Consider the following 20,760-nt stretch of genomic DNA (forward strand, 5'->3'; position numbering starts at 1 on the left):
TTTTTTTTTTTTTTTTTGAGTCAAGGTCTCGTTGTGTAGCTCTGGTTGTCCTGGAACTCAGTTATATAGACTAAGCTTATCTTAAACTCAAGAATCTGCCTCCTGAATACTACCATATCTGGCTTAAGACTTTTTAAAATGTCATTTTGATATGTAAAACCTAAATTAAAGCTTTTTTTTTTTTTTTTTTTTTGGTTTTTCGAGACAGGGTTTCTCTGTGGCTTTGGAGCCTGAAATTAAAGCTTTTTAATTGTTAATTTTTCCCCCTGAAATACTTATATACTTGAATATAGTAAATTCTATTGAAAGAATGACTGTATAGGTGTACCATGCTGCTGTATTTGTTACCGTTCTAACTGGTAAGAAGGTAATAGGGACATACATTAATCTATAAGAGACTTATGAAAATTATATATCATGGTACTTTGTATTCACTGCTGTCTTCAAACTGGATACCGAGGAAAGCCAATGTCTTAGTTACTTTCTATTGCTGTGCTAAGACACCATGAAGAAAGCAATTTATAGAAGAGTTTGTTGGGCTTTACAGTTTCAGATGGTGAGTCCTTGACCATTATGGCATGGAGCAGGCAGTTAGGCATGGCACTGGCTCATATCAACAACCATTACACCCAGAACTAAATGGGAATGGTGTGCATTTTTTAAATTAAATAGTCCACCCCTAGTGATACACATCATCCAACAGGGTCACACTTCCTAATCCTTCCCAAATAGTCTCACCAACTGTGCAAATAATACTTAGCCAAATACCTGATTTCTCCATCACCCAATCAAGTTGAGACAGAGCATTAACCATCAGAGAACACAGTGTGATGTGACTAAAAGCGAAACTTAATACCTTTCGTACCGCAGGTGGTGAAAACATAATTGTGAGGTAAAGACTAGCTTAGTGCTAATCTCCAGAATGAATGTTGGTGCCTCTTCATGCCACACAGATCTCCTGAAACATTTTATTTTTAGCCTTGCAGTATCATTGACTATAGTGACAATCATTACAAATATGATTGTCATGCAGAGAAAATCACTTCTTTTACTGTGTACAAGCTAAGTGTTTTTTTCCCTCCCTTCATCTTGAGGATCAAATGGAGGACTTGGGTGTACTAAGAAAGCATGCCAGTGCTGGGCTGATCTTTGAGTCAGACTCTCAGTATGTAGCCCATACTGGTCTTGAATTCGAGAGTCTTCACACCTTACCAAGCACTGGGTATGAGCCTATACCACCACAATAGCTTAATTGTCTGTCTCCAAGTTTTCTTCTCATGCTCATGCATTAGAACTTCTACTATGAAGGAAAGCCAATATCCAGAGAAGCTCATGCCATGAATTGAGCTGCAAGTTAAAAAGCCTGTAATTAGATACCTCAGGTTCTAGATTGGATCTTTTCTTAACCTTACAAAGATGTTTGGGCCACAGAGGATTCCAGAGCAGAAATAGAATGGGTGGTGTGTAATGAGGAGTAGGTGATAGGGTGGTAAACCTCAAGAACAGAATCTAGATTAAGACAATGGCCAAAGTAGATAGGAAATGTAAATAGGGTTGTAAGGGGTATGTCAGCCTTGCCAGTGCTGTTGAAAAGACCAAAGAGAACTGTAGAACTGTGAGATCTGATTGCTTCCCTATGACTATTTATCTAAGCTACAAAGCACTGTGTATTCTCTAGCTGTTTACTTCATTTCCAGAGTGTGAATTCCAGTTGTTTTTGGTTGTGTGTATGTATGTGGTTTTGGGACTGAACCCAGGGCCTCACACAGTACTTAACCACTCACACAAGTGCTCCACCAGAGTTACTATAACCCTTGTCTGAGGACTTTCTTAAATGTTAAGATTTGTGCATCTTATGGCTATTCAATCTTAGAAAAACTGCAGTTAATTAAGTCAGCCTTCAAGTTTTACAATAAGGAGTATTTGTGAAGAATTTAATTCAACTTATGGAGTAATATTAAATACATTTCAACTACTTTTAAGTTTGTTTGTAATCATTCCCTTGATGACTCATTTAGTACTGGAAAGGTAATACTTTTAAATGTATCGGTTATATGGAAAAAATTACCAATTTTTTTCTCTTGGTAGATTTGGAGTATGAAGCAAGATAACTGTGTCCATGATTTGCAAGCACATAATAAAGAAATTTATACTATTAAATGGAGTCCAACAGGACCAGGGACAAATAATCCAAATGCCAATCTTATGCTAGCAAGGTAATGTGTCTATTTCACTTTTCCTATTGAGTCTCTCAAGACTAAAAATTTTGGGAAAATATGGCAGAAAACACGGAGTATATCTTGAGAGGAATATATTTCAATGGAAACCTTTAAACATGGGATTTTTAGCATTATTAGTATTTCAGGCCTTAATGCCACTTTTCTTTCTTTCTTTTTTTTTCTTTTTTAAATCTCTTAAATAAAACCCCATAAGTAGGCTTGTCTTGTCCTTGTAATCCAACACTTAGGCCAGTATGCCTAACATAGTAATCAACTTGGGCTCTATATTGAGACATACAGATCATTGGGGCATAGGATAATAATAAAATTGTTGTGTTGGCAGCTTTTTTTTAATTCAAGAGAGAGATGAATCCCAAAATACAGTCATTTGATATTCAGAACCATGGACTAATAACTAGAACTGTTGGGAATACAGTGACTGGGCAGGAGCTGGGCCTTCAGCTTTTTCTTGTTTGTTTTCCAGTTTCTACAATATTTGGATTTTAACAGTATAATCTGATGGGCAGAATGTGGGAAGCTGGGGACAAGGCTAAGAGAATATTTAGTTGCTTATAAAATTATTTTCCCTTTCACTTTCAGCGCATCCTTTGATTCTACAGTTAGGTTATGGGACGTAGACCGAGGCATTTGTATCCATACTTTGACAAAACACCAAGAGCCTGTGTACAGTGTGGCTTTCAGCCCTGATGGCAGGTATCTGGCAAGTGGTTCTTTTGACAAATGTGTACACATCTGGAACACACAGGTACGTCCCAGTACTGTCAACCACACTTACTGAGTTAGAAGCATTTACCTACTTACTTATATTTTGGTTATTCCTCATTTGACATCAATTTACTGCTTAGTTTTAAAAGCCTTTTTAAAATCAACAGTGTACTTTTTCAATCAACAGTGATTGAACACTGCATTTTTTTTTTTTTGTGCAAATCAGAATTTAGAATTAGATCTCTTGTCTTGTTATTTTATTTTTGAGCAACATAGTGGATATGAAATAAGAAGTGTTGTAGTTGACATTTGTTGAGGTTAAAAGACAAGATTGCATGACTGAACCAGATTTGACACCCTGCTGTCTTTTCAGGGATGGTACTGTAAAGAGCCTCCTTTCTTATAGAAGCCAGTGAGTGAGCTTTTGTGCCCCATACACTGTGTCTTCTGTGTTCCCCAGGTCTTTGTTGGTGTCTGGCATAGTAATATATTATTGGCAACTCTTTTGATAGATTTCCACCATAGTTAACGTCACAAATCACGTACTACAAACCATCACATTTGAGTAGTTTTCATTAAGTTCTACATCCTGTGGCTTAGGAAGGTCTACACTGAGGAGCTCTGGCCATCTCTGCCCTCATTCCCTAAAGTAACTGTTCTTTCATCCTTACTGAGTTGCTCATTGCTCAAAGCACCATGAGATTTCTGGATCATACTCAGCAGAGGTCCAACTTCCAGACAGAGCATGGCATTTCAGTGGGGGAATACGGTTGAGTGTCTCCTTACACACCTGAGAGTGTAGGCTGACATCTCTGAGCATTTTTAAAAATTCATTTTAATTTTACTTTGAAAACTAGCATTGAAACTAAGGACTTCATTATGGCACTTTCTATATACTTTGTTCTTGTTGAACTGTTTCCCAGTCCCCTCTCTGATCCTTCCACCTACCCCACAGCCTCCCATTCCATCTTCACATCACATGGGTTTTATTGCCTGACCCCTTCCCCCCACATTAAGACCTCTTTGATCCCTTGTCATAATCCCCTGTTTATGATGTCACTAGATGATAATGAGTACTCCACCCACATAAGTAAAAACTAAAATCTAGGATCCCCTTGAAAGGAAACATGTTATATTTATCTTTCTGAGTCTGGCATATTTTGCTTAGCAATAATTGCCATTTCAGCCGTTTTCCTGTAAAATGTCATGGTTTTATTTTTTCTTTAAGTCTATATAAAATTCCATTCATAAATATGCATTCCTTTTCTCTGTTGATAAACACCTAGGCTGGTTTCATTTCTTGATCATCTTGAATAGTACAGCAGTAAACATGGCTGTGCATGTGTCTCTGGTGTGTTGAGGAATTCCTACAGGTGTGTACTTATGCCACACCTGCATGTGGTCCTGTCTTTGTGCTCTGGTTTCTGTGGGTACTGGACTGGTTTACACACCTGCCAGCACACTGACCCTTGTCTGCTTCATGACAGCCATTCTGACTAGGGAAGCTGGGAGTTTAAAGTGGTTTCAACGTACCTTTCTCCGATGCACGGATGTTGAAAACCTAGAAAACATTTGTTGGCCGTGTCAGTTCACCGACAGGATGAGTCGCTTATTCAGTCTTCACTTTAAAAATATTTTCTCTATATATTTTTCTAACTGAAGTATAGTTGGCACAAATTTTTTCCTGTTTCAATTTTCTGTCTCTACTCTGCTGAATATTTGCTTTGCTGTACAGAATTATTTCAAGTAATCTCCTCTATCAGTGCTTGGAGTAAATTCCTCTGTAGGGGAGGTTTCTTTTAGATCATGCTCTTTCCTTTTTTAACTGGATCGTTGGTGGTTTTTGTTTTTTGAGAGGTCTCACTTTGTAGTCAGGCTGGTCTTGAACTTGTCTTACCTCCCCTTCCAAGTGCTGGGATTAGAAGCATGTTCCTGGATTTAAAATAAAAATATTCTATCTTGCCAGATGGTGGTGGCACACACTATTAATACCAGTACTCGGGAGGCAGTTGTGAGTTCGAGGCCAGCCTGGTCTACAAGAGCTAGTGCCAGGGCTTTTAAAAAGAGAAAACCTGTCTCAAACAAACCATAAAATCAAAAAAGAAAGAAAAATGTATATCTTAATATCTTACTAGATAATGTTGTGGAAGGATGCTTAAAAGAAATCCCACACTAGCTCAGAATTGAGAAATAGATGGCTATTTATTTAGGGGTAAACTCACAAATCAGAATCCTCTGCTTGAACGGAGAACAGAAACCGAATCCAGCAACTGGAAAGAGAAGTCGATGCATGTTCTACATTGGCTTATACAGTATAAGAGGCCATGCCCCAGTGGGAGGATAACCACTGGCTGGCTGTAAGACTTCCTACAGCACCTCCCCCTTTTGTTTAAATAAGAGCGTTCTAAGCCTAATATAAAATTATATATAATAAGAACAAGTATATTCAATAATTATCCTATCCTAACTATAGTTTAAGTCTTGAATAAATAAATAACTTGGTCAAGTCATGAGAGGAAAGTAACTACAATTATCTAGTCTTCAACCCCATCAAAGATCCGAGAAGGGAAATAATATTACTTGAGTAAGCAGGAAATACTGCCTGGAGCTATCCTGTCTCACTTCAACCAAGCCCTAAGTTTTTTAAATGCCATATCCTATAGCTCTTTGAAGTGGTTGAAGATTACCTATATATGCAGAGTATAATCTCTATTTAAAGAACCTGATTAGTTTAATTTAAGTATGACAAACATAGATGACTTTTGGTCTATAATTCTTAATACCTATATAACTTAAAGACTAAGACTTCATATTAGAATATTATATAATAAACAAATATGCAACAAGTGAGGACAATGACCTCAGACTGCAAACAATGTAAAAGTATCTTGATCAGAGGTAGAAATGTACATTGCAATATGATAAATATATATCAATATATAAAAATGTTTTAAGCAGAGGTAAAAGCATGCATGCATACAGTATTTAATGTAATTTAACTTCATCAGTATACAAGAATCTATACCAATGTAATTGCCTATAAATAATAACTCACAAGTATTCACTCTTACTTACTACTACTACTATTATTATTGTGTGAGTAAGCTCATACTAATCTATTATCCCAATAATTTCCTCCTTTTTTCCCAAAGAGATCCTTGAGCTGACATTTTTTTCCCAACCCCCAACCCTATACCAATTATAATCAACACTTAAATGATGTCCCTGACCCTGAGGACAAACTTTGTTGGGAGAGGGAACGTTGTCTTCTAGAATTACTTCCAGCTGTCATGGGGACAATGTTCTTTCTATGGGATCCTGTGAAAGTAAAATGATGGTTAAGTTTCAAGATACTGTCTGGTATAATTGCAAATATTCTCTGAGTATTTGGTAGGGTTTTTCTGCGCTTCCTATTTGGAGGTCTGGCCAGAACGTTGTAAAAAGAAAAAATGCACCATTTCAGCTAACCAAGTTGGAACTATCTTGAGCAGCTGGTACTCAAAACAGGTCTTGTAGAAGCATTATCAGCATCATGACATCATATCAATCAGGTGGAGTTATTGTGCAGGAAAATTTATTTTTCATTGTGAAAAATTTAAATATTATTTATATAGACCTATACAGATGTATATATTCAATGAAAGGTACAATAGAGACAAAAATATATAGGAAGAAAAGTAAATTTTTTTCTAAATTCCTTTTTCTTTCTCATATCATGCTCCTGACATGAGACAGAAACTCTGAATTTTTATTTTAACAACATGCTTGGATTTAGAGAGGGACAGAGCCAGTGGCCAACTCCAAAGCCAGCTCTATATATTCATAAATACATACATGCATACACACACACATATAATGTCTTATCTCAATTCTTTTATTTTTCTTTATAAATATATACCAAACAAATTTTGTTATTATGAAATACCTGTTTAAAACCACCATTTCCAAATTTTACTTTTGTGATCCTAAGAGAGTACTGGTGAATACAGTTCAACTTCTAAAAACTGAACAATGATGCATGCCTGGGAGTGAACATAAATATGAATATGATTAACATAAATCTCCAGATTTACTTTATAAGGATATTTTGCTGTGTTTGTTGTATATATCTTTCTTCTAGTTCTCAAAAGGATTTCAACCAAATTGTTTTATTGACACAGCTAAAGTATTTAACGCCTGTCAGCACCAGTCATGAAGAGTTGTCAGCCAATACCATAGTAAATGTATATTCTGTGTGGTAAAACTGTACATAAATCGTATGATATACTACATATCTTTTAAAACTTGTGATTTGCACTAACAGTTTTTGGTTTATGATTATAGGAGTTCATTGGGTCTAAAACAGTGGTTTGGTTCATTTTGTTATTGACATGCAAATGAATCAAACTTTTTCTAATGGTTATGTGGGCAATATGTTAAAGTATTTTTGCATATCTATATGTGTGCATGTTTGATTTTGTATACTCAGAAAGGAAACTGCTGTTGTGCTGTTCACTGTTTGAGTCCCTTTACCTTTTTAAACCTGAGTGTGAAATGACAGATGGCATCTGGTGGTGGGTGCAGACTCTGCTATTGGTTATAGTTTGTCCCGTGAGCATCTTGTTCCAGCATACAGATAAGATAAATGTGACCCACTAATCCTCACTATCACAGATCTGCCTTTGGTCGTGTTTGGACTTATTACCGTCCTGCCTCAACTTAAAGATAGATCGGTAGATGTTCTTAATATAAGTAGCTTGGGCAGGTGGGCGGCCATTTGTTTTAGCCCCACGTTTATCCATCTGCCTATGTCTGTGGTCTGCAGGGTCTGCTTTTACACTTAGTCACTCTCCATCCTGCCTCCATCCTCTTTGTTTTCTCAGTAAGCACAGATACTTAAGGCTGCTGTACTCATTTGTCATTGGTCTCAAACTATGAAAACTTTAGGAAAGAGAAATTTCTGAAAGTTCAGTCAGAACATCTGTGGTTTGTATATAATGTTGAGCTAAATTTGGAGAGGAAGTCAAGACCAAAGTGTTGAGGCCTGTGTGCCAGGATAGTGTTGGGCAAGGTGTGTGAGGGTTTTGTTGTGAAGAAAATCCTCAGGGGTCACTCGTGCTCTGTCAGACCTTTGTAGTTTTTAGCTGCACTGTACAGCCTCTGCCCTCTGAACTGTGGCTTCACAGGAAAGTACAGTTCTGGTCTGATTTTAGGTATTAAGTAGCAACTGAACTTTTTTTTTTTTCATTAAAGGAATAAAATAGCTATTCTTAGAATTCAGCTAAGAGAATGGGATTGTTAACATTCCTGGACACACTTAAGGAATGTAGTAATAGGAGCGGCGGGTCTGCTTTCCCATCACCCCAGCCGCCTGCTAGCTTATACCTCGAAATAATTACACGGACACTGTATTCTTTTAAACACTGCTTGGCCCATTAGCTCTAGCCCTTACTGGCTAATTCTGATATCCTGATCAACCCATTTCTAATAAACTGTGTAGCACTGGTCTTACCGGGAAAGATTCATCATGTCTGACCTGGCGGTTTGCTTCATCGCGTGCATCTCAGAGAGCAGAGCTATCGCATCTGCCCGGGAGAGGGGAGCATGGCCTCTGTGAGCTCACTTCCTCTTCCTCCCAGCATTCTGTTCTGTTTACTCCTCCCACCTATGTTTTAACCTATGAGACCAAGCAGTTTCTTTATTACTTAACCAATGGCCTTCCTCCATCAAAGGAACTTCTACAGCATCCTTCAAGAAGGATATGTGCATCTTTTCTTCCTTTACCTACCTTGGACTATCCCTGACACACTCACACTACTCAAGGAAACATGCCATAACAGCATGAACACAGTGTCTTTCTTGTTTTTTTTAAACTTGATCTTTGCGATGCTGTTTTGTTATTGACAAAATGCATACGTCTCTCAGTAGCAGGCACTCTTTATACCCTGCATTGACTGTCCCACCTGTAGCTGTTCAAAGAGCCTCAAGATCCTCGTGGGGAATGGATACCATACATCACTTCAGGATAGTCTAATCACATCTGTGAAGGGATTACCATAGCACATTTCTGGAGTTCCAGAACCTGTCTATATTTTTATTTGAAATGAAGTCCTACCTCTTGATTGTTAAAAATAATGCATCATAATATATTTTTATATTTTTGACTCGTTCTCAGACCCCAACTATTCACAAGTTCTATTTTCCTTGACAGTTTATCTTGAGCCCATATACTACTTTTTAAATTACTTTATCTAGGTTTATATGAATTACAATAATAATTCTACAATACTAGCCTCCTAAATGGGTTTCTCTTCCCCTGCCCCCACTCTTTGTTTTTCTCTTTCCCCTCTTTTCCTTTTTAAAATTATCATATGGTAGTTATACATAATAATAGGTTCCATTATGTATACTGCACATCATATAATATTTTTATCAGAGCCCCTGTCTTTTTGTCACACTTTCACTGACTTCTTTACTTGCCTAGTTAATCTTCCTCCTCTAGTGGCATTTGGGGATTGGAGAAGACTGTGAATCTAAATGGAGTTGCTTGTAGGAGCACTGGCAACAGCTATACCACTAAAGAAAATGGGTCTTCTTCCCTCAGCAACCATTGGGGGTGTGTGTGTGTGTGTGTGTGTGTGTGTGTGTGTGTGTGTGTGTGTAGGGGGTAGAGTCTCATGATTCCCTCTCACGCATTATAATCTCACCTCACTATTTTCATTTCTATGATGATTCTTAGGGTTCTGTTTTTCATATTTTCAGACAGGTGCTCTAGTTCACAGTTACAGGGGAACCGGTGGGATTTTTGAAGTTTGCTGGAATGCAGCAGGAGACAAAGTTGGAGCCAGTGCATCAGATGGTTCAGTGAGTATACTCATACATTCTTAGAGAACAGAGGGCATGTTGAATACACAGTCTTAGCAAAATAAAAAACGTTAATGAAGGTATTGGCATCATCCTACCACCTCTCCCTGTGCTGGACATGTGCTGGATGTATCTATAACCTTTGAATAAAGTAAAGCTTAAGGTGACTTTGTCAGTAGAGGAAGTGTTAAGGTTGTGGAGTTGAAACTGATTTCTTCATGGACATATTTGACACTGAGATCTTTAGGATGCTTTTAGTAGGTTGTTTTTTGAAAAAACGGTAGTGCAGCCTGTGCTGTTGTAAAACAGAAGCTACAGAGTTCCAGGGCTATCAGTGAGATGGCTTTCATAATGTTGATGCCTTTTATTAAGATTTGAGAGTTAGGAACAGTACTTTGTATGTCTCCCATCTCCTTTTTACTGACTATAAAGATTAATTTCTAAAAATTATGACAGCATTTCTTCAGTTGCTGTAGCTTGTGGGGATTCATTGCTCAACTTAGTGATCTTAGGCCCTTCACTTAAGTCTTTTTCTGTGATTTGTTGTTTTCACTTTATGAATATTCAGCTTAGAAACATTATAAATTACACTGTGATCCATATACAAGTTAAGCTTGAAATGTAAGGCAGATTTCTGGCTGACTGTTGTAATCTCTTACAGGTTTGTGTCTTAGACCTTCGGAAATAGCGTTACTAGTTGGAAGCCATGGACCGACTATGAATGTGTACATAGCCACAAGACTATCCCTGACCTACATCCTGCTATAGTCCCACTTGAACCATGGCCAGTCCACTACAGCCAAATCTAAGAGAAATATATACATGCAGTATATATGAACACAGCTGTACCCTGAAGATGAGTCTCTTCCCAGCTTGTGAATTCTGCTCACCAAGTGCTGGGATCTAACCTGCTGTGCCCCTAAGTAGCATTTAGAAGTTTGGATATGAAAAGCAGAAGAGATGGAATATGCGTTATAAGAGCAAATCACACATGTACCAGTTTTGGATATTAATAACAGCCTTGTTTCTCTCTTTAAATCAGCCGACACCATGGATTATATTCTTTTTTCCCTTCAGTAGTGCACAGTTTGTATGTACAGAGAACAAGGACTTAACAAAAACTCGCGGCGGTAGTTCGTTCTTTTCAAGTTTGTTTTGGTTTAGATTATGGATGCATGAAGTAAGGGAGTGAATCATTTTCTTGCTTTTATTTTTCCTTACCTTTTAAAAAACAAAAAAAAAATCTTAAAAATATTTTACTGCATTCTTTGGAAAGGTAGATGTTTGGTACATTTTATGGCTCCCAGAGCATATATTCAGTTGATGCATATTGTGAAGGAGTTAGAATTAAAGGAAACCACATGACACCTGTCATGTTACTCTCTAAGACACATCAGCAAAGGGTATTATGTTATCTTTCTTTTTGGGGTTTTGTTTTTGTTTTATGTGTGTGCGCGTGTGTGTGTGTGAGAGAGAGAGAAATAATAGCTTAAGTAAAATAGTTTTTTCTTGGGGACGTATTTCTGCCAATTAAAGACTAGAAGGGCACAATTTTTTTTTAAAATACCATAAAGAAGAGACACTTTTTTAAAAAAAATAATAATCTTCTGATGTTTTGCAGCCATAACTAAATTATGGTCAGAATGTGCACTATTATGAGAACGAGCAACCTAGGATGGGGCTTTTTTTTTCCCTTTTTTTTCTTTTTTTAACCATTTGTCTGTTTTACGTATTTCTTAAGAGATTAAAATATTTCTGGATAAGGATTAGCTTCTCAAAGTGTCCATCATTCTGTATAGAAGCTTAAATATGTAATGTAACCAGATTCCAGTATTAAAAATCTCTCATGTTATTTTTCTTTTTTACAAAGCAAGATTATGGCATATAACACTGCCATCACTTGGCAAAATGTTTGCTACCTTAGTTTTAAAAACAACTTTTAAAGGCTTGCTTAGAGGTTTCTGAGTAGCAGTGACTGAGAGTTCAGGGAGAACTGTGGCTGCTGTGCCACTCTGCCTGCATCTGTGGCTTCAAGGCTGCACTTTGTCAAGCAACGTAGATCTAAGCTGCTGTTTTCCAGTAATCACTACTATATCATGTCTTCTACTCTGTTCATATCAAGTATTTTTTAAAGATATAGGCATCCAATCAGATCTCTTCTTGTGCTCAGCTGAAAGTACAATATACCTACAAATATTCACTAGAGGCCATGTTTGCGAAGGTGCTTATTAACAGGAGAATCCCAGGTGTGTCGCTTCTGAAGAGAACAGTTGTCAAATTTATATCTTTAAATTTTTTATTAGGAAATTGCTTAGAAAATTTATAACACTATTTGCGTCACTAGTTCTTTTGAGGCCTTTGACTGCTGAGTCCCACCCTGTGTTTTGGTAAGCGTCTCAAACCCGGCCCTGCAGCCTCGATGCTCAGTATCTGCTGATTTGTTCTTTGCAAAACAGCATTGATTGACGCAAGTCTTGTCTTCACTAAGGTAGGGTAGCATTTGCTTTTGGTAAAGAGGGTGAATACACTTAAATTTCACTATACATTGTTATATCTCCCCATTTTTCTTAGTGGGGTGTAGGATACTGTAATAATATTTTTAAAATTTACACCCAGAGAGGCAGTCGTTTATGGTTTGTGCCAGGTATTTTTAGGGTTGGATCCACTGAGATATGTAGAGCTCACTGCTCTGGGGCTCTGTAGGAAATCTACAATGCTGAGTATCTGGCACTTGTGATTCTGCTTATCCTGAGAGGGTCACATCTGTTGGCCTTTGTTGTTGTTAAAAAAAAAAAAAAAAAAAAAAAAAAATGTGTGCAATAATTTTTAAATGTGCTCCCAGGAATAGATACAAATGTTTGAGCATGCCTGCGCTGCGTTTCCTCCAGCGGTGCATTTCTCAGTTGCACTGAATCTAAGCGGAAGTCAGAGGTGGTTGCTGATAGTGCTTTGTATTTTGATATGACATTTTATTCATTTGCATACAGTCATTGACATTCTTCCCAGCTGATTCAAAGACAGTCACAAATTCCTGCAATACAGCTGCCAGAATGATAGCTGAATTTTATGATGTTGTCTTGCTTCCTGTTGGGTGTTTGTTGGTTTGGTTTCTTTTCCTCCTTTTTTGGCTATTTTACTTCAGCACCTAACTATGACAGGATGTCTAATAGAGCATCAGTGCAGAGCTTTCTGTCCCCAAGTCTTGGGTCTTGGATGTTTCCGGACAGACTTGTCTGAAGGTATGTCCATCTTTAGGCTGGTGGTGCTTTGTGAGCATAGGACCGTGTGCTTTGCTGCTGCTGTCTCTGTCTCTGTAGCCTGCTGGCGTGCCACAATGCTGCTCCACAGATGCTGCACCATGTCTCTCCAGATGATCATGGGAGACCATGTTTCACAGCATATGAAGTTCTGTCTTGGGGTTCTTACTTTCCCTCCTGTCTTTATCTGAAGATCCCCAGAGTCCAGTACTCTTTCTATGGTGTTCATTTAAATCACTGTTTTTTGCTCTATGGTAAGGAACTTAATCATAAGGAAAAGAGAGCAAGGAGACTTAAATGAATACTCTTTGATTACCATCGAATAGAGGGAGCAGCTGCCACCCTTAGAAGGCATGAAGGAATCTCTGCTCTCCATGCTGGAGACATAGATTTGCCCCATATCCTTTTTCCGTGATCAGGTAATATTGACTTTCAGATGACTTTAGGAGTGGTAACTGGAATAGGTCTTAGAGTGTAGCAAATTCTGTTTTCATGAATTATTCTCTAGGTGAGTATGTTTTTAGGATTAAACACCTTTTGCAGTACTGAAAGTGCCTCCTTTTGTGGTATAAAAAAACAAATTATGGTGCAAAAAGTAATCAATAGATTGAATCACATGAAGGTTTTTTGCTTTTTGACATAAAAATGTCAAGAGACAGGCCAAAGATTTGTACTTTTCACTTAAAAAGCACTCCTTTTTTTCCTTAGGATTCTTTCTGTCGAATCAGATTTAATGAGAGAGTACTATTTTTAAGGAGCTATCTGTTGATGTAGAATGATTTTTGTTAAAAAAGAGTACTGTAAAATATGAATGAGGAACAGAGGCCCACAGAGGATTGGGCATTGTAGTGTTGAAAGTAGTCGCAAATGACCAGGCTTCTGCTAGCAGACATGACAGGTTTTACCAGATGCATAGGAAAACCATCTCAGACAGTGCTGTCTTGCTCTTTTAAAGACCATTTATGTTTTTGTGAGCACGTTACATATTTCCCTAAAGCTTCATTCCCTTGAGCTAAGAGTGGTACTTGCATAATTGCTGTAGAAATTCTGCCTGCGTGGACCAACATTGTGGCACACCAGCAAAAGCCAGCATTTGGGGGCTAGCAGCCAGCCTGCAGAGACCCTGGGAGTGATTTTTCGTTTGATTTTGGTTCCCTCCTTTTCTCTGAAATCAGCAAGGAGAGAAGGTTGAGCTCCTCCTTCTAGTAATAGCTCTGAAGTGTCTGTCATGTTTAATATCAGTTTTTAATACATGATTCTAGTTGAATGTAGAAGAGAAAAAAAGGGAGTGGAGTGCTCACATTTTTTAATCCACTTATTTCGAATCTTGTGTCTTCTATATGAGTTCTGAGGTGTCCATAGCATTCTTTATTTCTGCCCTTCTGTGACAGTGTTGAAGCAGGTTGAATAACCAGGCGTTTGTTTGTTTGTTTGTTTGTTTGTTTGTTTAAAAAAAACCTAGCAGGCTATTTCATGTTTTCTTTGGAATTTCTGGGTAAGTTGGAGGAAATGTTGTGCATGTCATATCTGGTGTACTTTTTCATCTCATTACAAGCAGGCAGACTTCTTTGTGTATCTCTGCCATCCTTAAATACAGAAGTGATTTCTCTCCTGACTTGGACATTATTGTTATGTATAATGTTTTCATTTGGGTTTGGCAAATCCATTGGGTCTAATTCTGTGAGCATACCATAGCACTGGGTGGTGATGTCTGCATCCTCTCTTTAGTTCCCCAGTTAACTGTAAAGCTGTTGTAAAAGTATAAACCAGCCCGGGACAGTTTTTGTATATGTTAAAGAACTTTATTGTTCAGTTTTCATGATGATTGTGCAAGGAAGACTGATGCAGATGCCTGTCTCTCCTGGACCATGTCAATGACACTTACGATGTATTTTGGTTCCACATCACAGTGATTTGTCCCTAATGACCCTTTGACCCTTTCCAGGCACATTTTTTTGTGTGTGTGTTGTTGTTGCAGTTTTCTCCTTTGCGTTGTATTGCTTTGACAACTGTAATTTGAATCAGATCTGAAAGAGGTCCAGAATAAAATATATTTTGATATTATGTTGGCTGTGTACATATATAAAACCTTTGATCCCCATGTGGTTTGTAAAGACTATTTAGTCAAGTAAAGAGAGCGATGGTGTTTGTTTACAATTTCCTGTTTACATTTCAATTGCTTTTATCTCCCACTAATCAATGTAGAGTAAATGATTTTGCTCCAAGAGTCTTCCCTATTACAACCTCTCAGTCCTAGCTCTCACTGTCTCCAGTGAGTATAACTGCCATGGGAATCACTGTTTTCATAAACATTGTTTCCAAGATGTATACTTTAAAGAAGCCCATAGATGAAATTAAAGTTTTTGCTATTTTATTACTTCTTGCAGGGGATAAGATTTTTTAAAATGGAGGGATTATTTTCTATATTTGTTAAATAATAGCATGTAATAACTAAAAGATCATGATGACTCCTAAGTGATTTTGAAAATGTGATACTTTATTTAGAGGATTTCTCTCATGAATGAAGACTCGGGTTCACTGTTAGCTTCATATGCAGTGACACAAGACACACCACATGTGCCACTGAAGGCTTTCAGGGCAGGAGCTCCTCCCTCCACATAAACAAAGTGCACTGCAGTGGTTAGCTAATTGCTTATATTACTGCAAACATAATCTATGACGAAAGTCTCAAGGCACCCTTTCCAGCCTCTGTTACTCTCAACACTTTTGTAGTTACCAGAGACTTTTTCAAAATAGAACCATCGGACATGTTCCTCATTTTTTTAGTCAAGTTGCCTTCTCCATGTCCTCCACCTTTCTTAGCTCCTCGATAGGAACAGCAAATACAGCCTTGTCATGCTGTCACTGCAGTTACTAGAGCTAACAACCTTTAGTTTTCAAGCAGTTAACTTATATTGCATGGCATAGGTTTTTAATAGCATTCTGTTTTTATACTTTTCCAGAAAGTATTGGGCTGCCAAGGATTAGAGTCTGTATGAGCCTGAAGTTAAACAGAAATTCATTGAGCCCAGCATTGCAGGGGGGATTACTTTTTATTTCCTAGTTCTCATACTTTATCATGAATTAGGTTTCTTACCTACTATAATATGTAGCTGACTAGGTTAAAGTTTACTGGGTTTTATTTTTTCCTATATACTCACTTGAAAACTACAGTAGAAGAAAAGCCATTATGGACACTTGGTTTTGTGGTGCTTTTCTCTGCTGCACGCAGGCTCTGTTAACAGTGAAAATGTTTATCCTATGCTACCTTTTCCTGCATGCTTCTTTAAATGTCATCTACCAATGCTTAATTGTCCTAACTTGTAATATTTTTGTATTAAATTTTTTAGGAGTTCCTTGTAATTTCTTTATAATTTAAAATATATTAAACACAAAGTGTTTAGTAAAGTCCAGCTGACAATTACTAATGTTTCTTGGTTGTTGGGTTTATATGATCCAGAGGGAAGGGAAATTCTTTTAAAAACTAGGACCAGTGGGTTGGAATTAGCACTGGAAAACAATTATTTACTTTAACATACTGATACAGTGTCAGATTGGACTACCCTACAAGATGCCACTCTGCTGGCCAGGACAAGCATAGTGTGGGTGGCACTGCTCTGGGATCCCAGACCTGGAGACACCAGCTTGACAGTCTACATAATTCAGGAAAGTAAAACACCTGTGCATTGCCAGAAACTTGACTTTTGTATCACCTTTTTTAATACAACCTTGATCATTTGAGGAGACTTAAAGGAGGAGGAAGAAAGCACAAGCCCCTGCATGATAAGTGGGGATGATACAGAGAAACCCCAAGATTATCAGAGCCAATGTAGTTTACCTGATCATGCCTATGAGCTAAGTGCCTACATATCTGTCATCCTAGCATGTGGGAGGTGGGGTCAAGAAGTTCGGGTTCAAGGTCACATGTCCAGTTTGAGGCCAGCCTAGCCTACATGAGATACCTCTCCATCCCAAAGAAAGAAAAATACTGTGTAGTATTAATCTTGATATTTCTGACTGGGTTGGCAGAAATATTTCAATGTGGAGTAACATGCATGAAGAGTGAATAGTAACAGGTAATTAACTTTAACTTAAGAAAATAGTATACCTGGGCTTTTTGGATGAAAGAACGGGAAGAGGTGAAGCCTATCATCATCATCCAGATAGGACCTCTCTTGGCCTCCTTAGCTGGCCTGGACCTTGAAGCAAGTATCGGGATTACATCTATGCACTGCGAATCCTTATTAAGCCCGGCCCATACATTCTGAAATCCTTCCTGCTTAGTTACAAAATGTTCAGGAGAAATCCTCTGAGGGAGCAGGTCCGCCCGATGCAGCGACCTCCGCAGGAGCAGGTACAAAGGAGTGACTGCTGAGGGAGCAGACCCAAGCCAGAGACCTTCACCAGAGCAGGCCCAAGGCAGCAACCTCCATAGAAGCAGGCTTGAGCCAGTGGCCTCCAATGGGACAGACCAAAGGCAATGACCTCCAAGGAACAGGTACATGGAGCCACTGCTGACGTAGCAAGTCTGAGCTAGAGACCTCTGCAGGACTGGGCATAAATCAGTGACCTCCCATCTTCACTGGAGCAGGCAGGCACCTGGCAGCAACCTTAAGGGAGTAACCCAAAACAGGACCTCTGCAGGAGCAGGCCCAAAAGACCCCCCAGGAGCACTGAGCAACCTCCAGGAACAGAGTGACCTTCATGTTAACTGGGACCATGGCCCTGACTATACCATGAGGAGCAACCATCTGAGCCTTGGATCCACTTGCACCTGGAAGATTGATCACCAGAGACAAAGCCCCAAAAAACACCAGTCAGAGGAAAAGATGGGTACATAAGGTAAGAACACACTCAACACCACTCAAAGCAACATGACACCAAAAACTAGTGGCCCTACAACAGGAAGACTTAAACACCCAAGTATAGATGAAGACAGAAAATTATCTAAAAAATTAGCTTTAGGAGAATGTTTGAGGCCCTTAAAGAGGAGATGAAAAAAATTCCTCAAAGAAATGAAGGAAAAGACATAAAATTGGAGGAATAAATGAATCACTTTAAAAAAAACAAAACAAAAAGCAAAAACAGATGAAGGAAATGATTGAAGACTTGAAAACCAAAGTAGAGACAATAAAACAGGATTCTGGAAAAGGAAAGTATAAGAAAATAATCAGGAACCACAAATGCAAATATAAACAGCAGAGTATAAGAGATGGAAGAGAGAATCTCAAGTTCTGAAGATACAATAGAGGAAATAGACTCAGTGGTCAAAGAAAATATTAACAAAAGCTTAACACAATATCCAGGAAATATGGGACAGCATGAAAAGACAAAACTTAAGAATAATAGATATAGAAGAAGTCCAACTCAAAAGCACAGAAAATATATACAACAAAATTGGAAGAAAACTTTTCCAACAAAGAAAAGTATGCATGTGAAGATACAGAACACCAAATAGACTGGAAAAAAGGAAGAGTCCACTTACCACATAATAATCAAAACATTTAAGTGTACAGAATGAATATTATGAGGTGCAAAGAAAAAGGGCTAAATAACATATAAAGGCAGATCTATCAGAATTACATCTAACTTCTCAGTGGAAACAAAGCCAAAAGGTCCTGGTCAAATGTTATGCAGACATTAAGAGACCACGGATGCCAGCCCAGACTTCTATACCCAGCAAAACTTTGAATCACAATAGATGAACAAAACAAGATATTCCATGACAGAACTAGATTTAACCAATACCTAGCCACAAACTCAGTCTTGCACAAAGTACCAGAAGAAAAATCCCAACCCAAGGAGGTTAGCTACATCCATAAAAGCATAGACAATAGAGGATCACACAACAGCAAATCCCAAGGAAGGGAGAAACACACAAAATATCAACAAAAACTAAAATGACAGGAACCACCCATCACTGGTTATAATATCCCTGAATATAAATGGACTCAACTCACCAATAAAAAGACACAGGCTAACAGTTTGGGTACAAAAACAGAATCCATCCTGCTGCATACACTAAACTCACTTCAACCTCAAAGAGGGTTGGGAATTTTTTTTAATCAAATGGACCTGAGAAACAAACTGGTGTAGCTATCCTAATTTCTTAACAAAATAGACTTCAAACTAAATTCAATCAATAGAGACATGGATATTTCATATTAGTCACAGGAAAAATCCATCAAGAGGAAATCCCAATACCCAACATTTATGCCCCAAATACAAGGGCACCCTCATGTGTAAAAGAAAAACTACTAAAACTTAAATCATATGTTAAACCCCACACACTAATAGTGGAAGATTTCAACACCTCATTCTTACCACTGGACAGGTCTATCAGACAGAAAATTAACAGAAAAATAAGGGAACTAACATGATATTGCTCAAATAACAGATATCTATAGAACATCCTATCCAAACAAAAGAATATACCTTCTCTGCACCTCAGGGTAACTTCTCAAAAATGGAACGTGTACTAGACAACAAAGCTAACCTCACCAAATTAAAAAAAAAATGGTGGATTTCGTTCACACATTTGTAAGATGCAGGGATGGGTCAACATACAAAAATCTGTCAACGTAATACACTATATAAACAAGCTGAAAAATAAAAACCACATGATCATGTCATTAGATGCCAAAAGAGCATTTGACAAAATACAACATACCTTAATGATAAAGGTCTTAGAGCAAGAATACAAGGAACATACCTAAACATAAGGCAATATACAGCAAGCCAACATCAAACTAAATGGAGAGAAACTCCTAGCGATTCCACTGATATCATGAACAAGACAAGGTTGTCCACTCTCTCCATATCTATTCAATATAGTTCTTGAGGTCCTAGCTAGAGCAATAATACACCAAAGGGATATGAAGGGGGATACAAATTGGAAAAGAAGTCAAACTCACTTGTTTGCTGATGATATGATAGTTTACATAATTGATCCCAAAAATTCTACCAAGGAACTTCTACAACTAATAAACACTTTCAGCAATGTAGCAGGATACAAGATTAACTCAAAAAAGATCAGTAGCCCTCCAGTACACAGATGATAAAAGGGCTGGGGAAGAAATCAGAGAATCAACACCCTTCACAGTAGCCACAAATAGCATAAAATATCTCTTGAGTAACTCTGACCAAATAAGTGGAAGACTTGTATGAAAAGAACTTTAAATCTTTGAAGAAAGAAATTGAAGAAGACACCAGAAAGTGGAAAGAGCTCCCATGCTCTAGGGTAGGCAGAATGAACATAGTAAAAATGGCAATCTTACCAAGAGCAATCTACAGATTCAACACAATGCCCATCAAAATCCCAGCAAAATTCTTCAAAGACATAGAAAGCATGGTACTCCATTTGGAAAAGCAAAAAACCCAGGATAGCCAAAACAATCCTGTGCAATAAAAAAACTTCTGGAGGCATCACAGTCCCTGACTTCAAACTCTACTACAGAACTATAGTACTGAAAACAGTCTGGTATCGACATAAGAACAGACAGAAGGACCAATGGAACCGAATACAAGACCCAGATATCAATCCACACATCTTTGATAAAGAAGCAAAAAATATCAAATGGAAAAAAGAAAGCATATTTAACAAGTGGTGCTAGCATATCTGGATATCAACACGTATAAGAAAGAAAATAGACCCATATCTATCACCATGCACAAAACTCAAATCCAAATGGATCAAAGACCTCAACATAAAGCCA

At 37.9% G+C, this 20,760-nt stretch overlaps 1 protein-coding gene across 6 annotated transcripts in view; it reads left to right on the forward strand.

Moving 5' to 3' along the window:
- Tbl1xr1 (transducin beta like 1 X-linked receptor 1) overlaps nucleotides 1–15,109 on the forward strand; it is a 138,390-nt gene extending 123,281 nt beyond the window's left edge. For 5 of the 6 annotated variants that reach the window (XM_005343893.3, XM_026782721.1, XM_005343894.3 and 2 more), the window contains 4 exons: nucleotides 2,089–2,216; nucleotides 2,820–2,985; nucleotides 9,687–9,788; nucleotides 10,450–15,109. In XM_005343893.3, the coding sequence (XP_005343950.1) occupies nucleotides 2,089–2,216; nucleotides 2,820–2,985; nucleotides 9,687–9,788; nucleotides 10,450–10,476 (423 nt within the window). In that variant the 3' untranslated portion in view covers nucleotides 10,477–15,109. Of the gene's footprint in view, nucleotides 1–2,088; nucleotides 2,221–2,819; nucleotides 2,986–9,686; nucleotides 9,789–10,449 lie in introns of those variants that run through there. The other variant, XM_026782725.1, reaches the window with a different exon arrangement.
- Nucleotides 15,110–20,760: the final 5,651 nt, after the last annotated feature.

The sequence above is a fragment of the Microtus ochrogaster genome, chromosome 1 (genome assembly GCF_000317375.1).
Source record: "Microtus ochrogaster isolate Prairie Vole_2 chromosome 1, MicOch1.0, whole genome shotgun sequence".
NCBI classification, from domain to species: Eukaryota; Metazoa; Chordata; class Mammalia; order Rodentia; family Cricetidae; genus Microtus; species Microtus ochrogaster.